Source organism: Limulus polyphemus, unplaced genomic scaffold (genome assembly GCF_000517525.1).
Source record: "Limulus polyphemus unplaced genomic scaffold, Limulus_polyphemus-2.1.2 Scaffold3131, whole genome shotgun sequence".
NCBI lineage: Eukaryota > Metazoa > Arthropoda > Merostomata > Xiphosura > Limulidae > Limulus > Limulus polyphemus.
This window is the reverse complement of record NW_013668741.1, coordinates 41,608-51,072: the sequence shown is the minus strand read 5'-3', so window position 1 is coordinate 51,072 and position 9,465 is coordinate 41,608. Positions and strand designations below refer to the sequence as shown.

The 9,465-nt window shown below is 34.1% G+C and overlaps 1 protein-coding gene across 2 annotated transcripts in view; it reads right to left on the bottom strand.

The window, feature by feature from the left end:
* Positions 1 to 10: 10 nt before the first annotated feature.
* Positions 11 to 9,465, bottom strand: part of LOC106468717 (connectin-like) — a 46,244-nt gene continuing 36,789 nt past the window's right edge. The window contains exon 2 of one of the 2 annotated variants that reach the window (XM_013929161.2): positions 11 to 699. In XM_013929161.2, coding sequence (XP_013784615.1) covers positions 224 to 699 — 476 coding nt within the window. In that variant the 3' untranslated portion in view covers positions 11 to 223. Of the gene's footprint in view, positions 700 to 6,917; positions 7,014 to 9,465 lie in introns of those variants that run through there. The other variant, XM_022397085.1, reaches the window with a different exon arrangement.

Here is a 9,465-nt window from a genome sequence, read left to right as displayed (position 1 = left end):
ATATATATATATATATATATATATATAGAGTTAGATACATCTTTTCTTAAGCCCAATAACATAAGTTTCGAAGAATACAGAATTAGTTTTAAGTTTCTTGATAACTTGCTGTAGAATGTACGTTTTTGTCAAATTACAAAAAAAAAAAATTTTACGTGTTCCATTCTAGTTTTTATTTTTAATGAGTCTTGTTCTCATCAGTTATTCACCACTTCAGAAACAGTTATAACAATAACATCAAGTGACATACAAACACTAAGCCGGTAGAAACTAGTTGATAATATCTTGGTGAAAAATGTCCTGCGGAGTTATCGTCTCTAACGATAGATGACGCTGGTTCCGAAATACTGTGACTGTCACGAGAAGGTTGTGCACTAGAAACGTTTTCGAAGTCTTGAGGTGTTGTCATAACTCGTATAGATTCGGGAAAAGAATCTTCTTTGTCCTCGATGTGTTCGTATAAATCAATTTTAAGCCTATTTGCCTTTTGAGTGAAAACCTTGAAAGTCGTTGTCATTGGCGTAGTCGTGTGGAGACACCCGAGGTCGTCAAAGTTTAAATCCAATACACGTTTGGTATTCTTGTCGCTGTCATGTTTACACTTCATATGGTTTAACTCCATTTTGAAGATATGGTACTTGGCAAGGTCAGCGTACTTCTTTACCCAGTTCAGTCGACAATCACACTTCAAGTTGTTGTCTGAAAACGTAAATTCATACACAGATTATCGTGAGGTAGTGGCTCAGCCATATATATGTGTGTGTGTGTATGTTATTTTTATGTTCATCCATGGTCCCGTAGGTTCTTATTACATACCTTATTTATGTGGTACATGTTGAAAGTTCAGTTTGGTTGGAATATTCGTGTAAAACTACACTGCGCTAGCCATCAGTAATTTTGAACTTATAGCTATACTATAGAGAAGGCAACTAGTCAACAGAGCCCACCGCCAATTCTTGGGTTACTATAATCAGAGTGGGATTTTACTGTCACTACACCCACGGCCCCAAAGTGCTGAGCGCGATTTGATTTTCGGTAGGGGGACGCCAGCCATATGGACCCTCAGATCCGGTACACTGACACGTTGAAACATTAGTTTGGTGGGTTCATTATTATATTTCTGTCCATTTTTTTTTTGTCTCGGTTTCATAATTTGTTGTTTTTAGCACAAAGCTACGAAATGAGCTATCTACACTCTGTCTACCACGGGAAATTGAAATCTGTATTCGAGCATTGTAAGTCTAGACACTTACTGCTGACATACCGGGGAACCGGTTTAATAATACATGCAATCATGTGATTATTGGATGAGTTACAACATACCGGGGAACCGGTTTAATAATACAGGCAATCATGTGATTATTGGATGAGTTACAACATACCGGGGAACCGGTTTAATAATACGCACAATCATGTGATTATTGGATGAGTTACAACATACCGGGTAACCGGTTTAATAATACGTGCAATCATGTGATTATTGGATGAGTTACAATATACCGAAGAACCGGTTGAATAATACACGTAATCATGTGATTATTGGATGAGTTACAATATACCGAGGAACCGGTTTAATAATACACAGCAATCATGTGATTATTGGATGAGTTACAACATACCGGGGAACCGGTTTAATAATACACACAATCATGTGATTATTGGATGAGTTACAACATACCGGGGAACCGGTTTAATAATACAGGCAATCATGTGATTATTGGATGAGTTACAGCATACCAGGGAACCGGTTTAATAATACAGGCAATCATGTGATTATTGGATGAGTTACAAACAAAAATTCTAGATAGTGAAAAAAGACATTACATTAAAAAAATATTTAAACGTATTCAATTTGCTATCAAGCAAGTCTTGATATGACTATTATTTTCTGTCTCCATAATATACCTTTTATTTTTCAAATTTTATGTAAGGAAAGGACTAAAAACAGATACATATTTGATTCTGAATCTAACGTCATAATCCACTAAGATCGATATATATATCTACTTTCGTAGCGACATTTCTAAAAAATATAATCACAAGTATAATAAAACATAAAATTCATAAAAACAAGTAGGGATCGATATATATGTAACCTAGCTAACTATATTGATATAGAATGTTTTAATATTTCAAAAATAATTGAAACAGGAAAGTCAAAACTACAAAAACCAAGTTACTTAAAATTTAAGAAATGTTATCCTTATTTTGACAAATCACTGTAATTATTTTAGTTTGAAACAACACTCAAGACCTGCTATCTCAATGGCTAAGGCTGTTAAAATGCTGATAATAGCAAAAAAAGTTGATTTTCCGATTGTTAGACAAAATTCAAAACTCATCCAGATGTTTTTCATATTATTATTATTATTACTCATATTATTCTTGTTTCATAAGCCTACAGAAAAAACGGCTATGAATATTTTACTCAAAACGGGGCAAGCCTACTAAAACAACTCCTGCGCAGGTCATAGGACTATTTTTATGTTGATTTTTGAAATAGAAAGAGAGATTTTACCAGTATTTTCATCGCTACTGGCCAAGTTCCTGTCGGAAGCCATTCAAGCGCTATTACCTTCAGCAAATATGGCTAGGTATGCTGCGCCAAAATTTATGCACAGCTACTAAGCAAACTCCTGCGAAGGTTGTAGGACTATTTTTATGTTGATTCTTGAAAGTCGAGATTTCCACCCGATAAAATTTTCTAAGTTCTTCTTCGCTACCAACACACGTTTTTTGAAGCCATTTAAGCACCATTATACAAGTCGAAAATGCTCCATTTTATACTTGTCTGTAACGTTTTGGTTTATTTGAGTAAAAATTTATATGTTTGTAACAGTGTCTCCAGCCTTATTATTATTGATTATGGCCCGGCATGGCCAGGTGGATAAGGCGCTCGACTCGCAATCTGAGGGTCGCGGGTTCGAATTCCCGTCCGATCAAACATGCTCGCCCTTTCAGCCGTGGGGGCGTTATAATGTGATGGTCAATCCCACTATTCTTTGGTAAAACAGTAGCCCAAGAGTTGGCGGTGGGTGGTGATGACTAGCTGCCTTTCCTCTAGTCTTACACTGCTAAATTAGGGACGGCTAGTGCAGATAACCCTCGTGTAGCTTTGCGCGAAAATTCAAAAACAAAACAAATTATTCATTATAGTTTTACAAGCCGCCACAGAAGAAACGGCTACGAATATTTCACTGAAACCTGGGCATTAGTAAACAACGCAGTATTGAGTACATTATAGGGTAGTTTTAAAATTCATTCAAGCACCTTCGTTTTTTTGCTCTGAATAATTTCTCTAAGTCCTTCACTTTCCGCCATTGAAAAAATCCAGTGTTTTACTACTTCGCATTAATTTGAAAATAATTTGTGCAACTCATAACGTATTAATTGGAAACGGTCACATTGAGGATTTATCATTTCTGAGTTCGCTATTCTTCAGTGTTTATCGAGTTTGCTGTTGTACTTTGTCTGTACGTGGTTTTCTGCGACTATTTCAGTGAGTTTTCTAACAGTAGACGATTACCATAGTAGATTTCTCTACTCTTGCGAGTGGTGATTTATTCTACTGATGTTCGTACTTCGCTGAAATTGTGAGTGCATATTTTATTATTATTATTCATATTTTTGTTTCACAAGCCTACAGCAAAATCGGCTGGGTATTTTGTACCAAAACTCAGACAGATATAATATACGAAACCCTGCGAATGTGCATGGCCTATTTAAAAAGTTTATTATTTTTCATTGAAAATTGATTTACGTGGCTATAAATACATAATATATGCGATGTTGTTGTGAACGGCTTCCTTTATACTCGACGTTTGATAAACGGATGTTTACACGAAACCTCAGGCACAAAACCACCTGGCTCATTAGATAGTGGTTGGGAGGAAAAAAAACAATTTATCAGTAATCTGTGAAAAACATGTAACATTCAATCGAATGCATATGCACGTATGTAGCTTGAAATTTGTTCCCCATAAATGGACATAAAACTTAAGAAATAAGATAATTTAAAATTGTTGATTTAAACGGGAATTAGGGATCGTCAAAAAAAGTACAGAAATAAGTTGAGTCAAAATGCAAAAATTATATTTTCAAGTATACAACTAGGAACTCTAAAAAAAGTAAATGAACTAGGCTGGAAATAGCGTTTAAATTATTTTCTCAAGCAACAAATCTCTATTATGACTCCATTAAAATTGATAAGTACTGTAGACATGGAGTCAAAATAGCGATTTGTAGCTTGAGAAAATAATGTAGACAGTATTTACAGCCTACCTTTTTTGAAGATCCCTATTCCCTTTTTAAATCAAAAATTTTAATCATATTGTCAGTTAGCTATGTTAAGTATATATCGATCTCCACTTGTCTTTATAATTTTTTTTATTATACTTGTTTGTTTCATTTTTATTAGCTATATTTTTGTGCGCCAGCAATAACAGAAACAGCGTATTTGTTCAAACTATTTAACGGAAGTCTAAGAGATAATCCCTAGAAAATAATCCTGTTTCGAAAATACCTTAGAAGTATAAGACGATGGTTTAAACTATTTAAATATATTAACCAAATCCCCATATACACTGGAAATGAGGTGATAATATTGTAATAGAAAGCTAATTAATTAATATGATTGTACTGAAATGCAAATCAAACTTTAACAAAGATAAAGTACTAATATAAAGCACGTAAAGCATTAACAAATATCGGATATAAGTACTAATATAAAGTACGTAAACCATCAACAAATACCGGATATAAGTACTAATATAAAACACGTAAACATCAACAACAAGCATGAAAAGTATCAAAATTAACAATTGTCAGTGCTAAGTTATCATATAAGACACGTACAAAACAAAGACTAACTATCGTTTGAATCTGTTTCAGAACCAGATACTAAAAAAGATATCTACAATTAAGTGTGAACTATCTCTCTGCACGATGTCATGGCGTTTCGATCTTGCCACAGAAAGAAAATGTTACTAAACTTAATGTCACAGGTGCAAGTCTACAAGTCTATTGTAAATTTAATAATTCTTCAAGCCCCCCCCCCCCATCTCCATCCTCCGCTTTAAATTGTAGCAAGGAGCTTACCTATATAATAGTCAGTGACTTCAAAGAACGCAGGGAACTGCAAAGAACATTGCAAGACATTTCACATAATGCCTCAAATAAATAATTATTTCCTTACCCTTATTTAACTGACATAAAACATCAAGGCATGATGCTCCAACTTTATGCACGAATGATAACAATACGTATATGAGAGGTTTAATGAACCACAATTTAGGCTGACTGGTCAATAACGTGCACACTCTTTTTCTTCTCGTGCTATTGTGGTAAAGTTAGCAAACAATTCTTAAACAACTTTAACTAAGAATATTGTAAAGTCTCTGCTTGATATTTAGGTTTTGTTAGATAATTATTACGGTAAGGTTAATGTGGGATCGTAATCCTAGGTTATGAAAAGACTGTTATAGTTACGTTCCAAGCGATACTAGCAATTACAAGGTCATTGTTTGTAATATTATTGGAGTTTCGGTGGTCTGCACATTCAGCTGAAATAGCATGTAATCTTACATGCACCGATTAGCTACGCGTAAACCGGTGTTATCTTCCCATGTTTAAACTTATAGATCTCATAGGGAACTCAGTGGCGATCTGTTTTTTTTTTTTTCAGTGCAAAGTTATATAATGGGCTATCTATACTCTGTCCACCACGAGGTATGGAATCCCGGAATTTAGCGTTGTAAGTCCATAAACTTATTGCTGACCCACAGGGGGACCAATGCTGAGCTGAAATCACGTGAAGAACTTGGCAACACAGAATGAAAACCTTGCTCCGAAAATTAGCAGTAAACTAGAACAGAAGTTGCTTGACATGTTTTACTAAGCCTTAAACTCTTTAAGAGCACTAAACCTGTATTATTTATTGTTGGATAACTCCAAAGCTAGTAATAGGGCAACACTGCAAATAAGATTTAACAACAATATTCTTCACCGGGTACAGAGTTTGTCTATTATTTCGTCGTGGCCACATGATGATGAGGTCATATATAATTTATGACTTATGTTGTTGTTGATATTTAAATGAATAAATGCAAAAAAAAAAAAAATCCCTTAATACGATATTTAGTAGCAAACCATGTGACATTTGAATACATTCTCAGTATGAATTAATGTATTAACATATGATAATTCTTTAATATGTTTCCACAAATAAAAAAACTAAGCAACTCAGGCATTCAGAATTTCAATATTTTATATTATACACGATCTTACAAAAGCTGTTCACACAGTCGAATGAAATTAAAGAATAAAAATGAGTTATGTCATCTAACTTGTTAACTGAACATATAGATCATGTTAGACGCCACCTAGCAGTTGAGAGGTAATACTATTAAAATAAAAACTACATAGTCATGTAATATATATTCATATAATATTTATATTAACACTCTTAAAATTCTTGAAAGATTTATACCACACTGGTGCTGTTTTGTTGCGCGGACGACTACAAGTTAAAACTCTGGACAATTGTTTGTTAATTTGCAATGAGGTTCAAGCCATTCACGCCAATCAAAATTAGGTTAACCATTTTAAGTATTGAAGTATTTCCCGCTTTGTGAGCACCTTGGTTTAAGTGAATCTTTTAATGTGTTTTTGTTGTTGTTTTTTTCTTTACGAAACTCCTTATCATTAAACCATTCTCACCTTAAGGTCACCGTAATGATATCACTGTGAGCGTCTGCAGGTCTTGGGTTTTGAAATACTTAGTTTTCACGAACAAGTTAAACTTGACAATCAAGAGGTGAATTCTCTGTACTAAAACCTTGAATACGTGATGCAAAAGTAAACATTGTCAGTTCTTTGAAAAAATAATCTTATTCGCCAACTTTTGTTCATGATAATTCCTTAAGTCGTTCGTCATTCTTAACAACAGCTAACTATACACACGGAAGAAAAAGTCATGTACGGTTCTCGCTATGTTTAGATAGCATGCTACATACCTAAAAAAAACAAAAAAACAATAACATAAACCTGACGCATGTTGTTTATTATTAGAACATAGAAACGACAGTAGCTGTGAAAAATATTACGTTGATTACAAGAAATATTTTATGCTTATCCAAGAAGAAGGTCCATTTCTTCGCACTCGAGGTACGCGAACTCAAAATTTGTAAATCACTTGAATGTAAGTCGTCTAGTAAAGTCTTATGTTGCTGATATTCCCACCACGTTCTTAGTTTAGCACTTTGAAGAGTCAAGGAAGAAATAAACAAGAAGAAAAAGACAGATAAATATTCAAACATAAACAAGACGACCTCCGCTGAGACCAGTTTTAGTTACACGAATTCATGTTCGAACCCTCTTCGCGTTAAGCTTCGCTGTTTTCACCTTGAAGTTTTATAGCTTCACATAGAACGACAGATTTATGTTCTTTCTAACACGCGGGACAGTCTTCTGACTCAACAGTGGGGACGAGGTTAAAATATCAGTACGAAACGTTCCACAATAAAACGTATAGAAAGTTTGAAACTAAAAGGGGGACACTAACACGAAGACTTCATGCAGACCCACACATTAAAATGGCTCCCGGGCTTTTTCGGCTTTCTTTCTTTGAAGTAGTTGTCTCGGTGAAACGAAAGTCAAGACAGTCAAGTATTAAATATTTATTTCTTTTTTTTTCATGCAGTTATTTCATAATTCCATAACTATAAGTGGGACGAAGAGAGAATTGCTTGATCTCTGAGCATCCCTGATGTATATATTAAACCTAAGAACCTACCAAGAAGAAGGGAACACTAATATTTCATTCGTATCTGGGTCAGAGAGTATTTATTCAGTATTCATTTATTGAGAGAAAATAATGTTTAGGAAAATATAATAGTTTTTCTTCTACAAAGAGCATATATAGTATACAGGTGACAATAAAGCTAAAAAATATGAGAAGCAGTGTTAAAAAGGAATGTAACAGCTCAGAACCTACACACACTTGGTTCAAGCGGATCTAGTAAATCCAACAGTTACAGTATCGAATATAATAGTTTTTGTGCTTCTCAAGGACTATTTGCAATAGCCGTCCTTGCTTTTCAACTTCAGAAATGTTTAGGGTGCTGTTTTGTGCATGGATTAAAGTACAAGATTAGTAAAATTTGATAATTTAAAAATGGGGAAAGGAGATCGTCAAACCAGTACAGAAACAAGTTGAATCAAAACGCAAAGATTATATTGTTAAGCCTACAATTAGGGACTCCAAAAAAGTAAACAAATAAGGCAGGAAATAGTGTCTACATTATTTTCTCAAGTTACAAATCCGTATTTTGACTCCACCAAAATCACTTTTTTAGAGTCCCTAGTTGTAAGCTTGAAAATATAATCTTTGCATTCTCATTCAACTTGCTTCTATACATTTTTGACGATCTCTATTCCCCCTTTTTAAATTAACAATTTTTACTAATCTTGTTTGTCATACGTTTTTATGCCCATTTATGGAGAATAAATTTGAAGCTACATACCTGCATATGCTTTCAGTTGAATGTTACAGTTTACTGCTGCATTAGCTTTTATCCGCCCAACCACCACACCGAACTTATTCAAAATAAATAACAAATCTACAACAAAGAATAAGCCCATTTACTGCAACAAACGAAATGTAATTTTGTTCTCAAAGATTTAATGACTGGCTTCCATCAATGTCACTGTATAATGTAACAAAACACGAGAAGCAACAAAGTATTCTCATCAGAACGGAATAATGTTTATTCAAAGATAATACAATACAGATTAATGCAACGTAAACAGAAACACTAACATGCTTACCTTGTTAAATCTGTATGACACATATATATATTCTTCAACAAGTGTTTGCTAGAATAAGGCGACACAAATAATGCATGAAAAATAGACAACAGCAACACACTTAGCGTTGTTCGCAAATTATCGACAACCTTTACAACCGCTACCTTAACACCAACTATTTAAAAATAACAATAGCTGTATGAAATAGTGCTATATGCAATGGTAATAATTACTGAACATGCACTCACGAATTCAGCTAAGTATAAAAAACAATAAAAATAATCACCATCGTCATCTGAGTAGGAAAATATACTATGGTAATCGTCCACTATTATAAACTTGCTGAAATATAGTCGCAGAAATCCACGTAGAGACAGCAAACTCTAGTAACAATGAACAATAGTGACTCGAATAACAAAATGCAACAGCAAAATCGGGAACTTTTCACGTGGCAATTTCCAATTAATGTGCTAGAAAATACACGAGTTGCAGTTTCCAACTAACGTTCACGCTAGGAAAACACCGGGTTTTTTGATGGCGGAAAGTGAAGGACTTAGAAAATTTTGCAGCACTACAAAATTAAAGAGGTCGAATTAAGTTTAAAACTACCCTCTCAGTTTTTTCAAAATTCATGTACGATCCCACACTACAGTAGATATC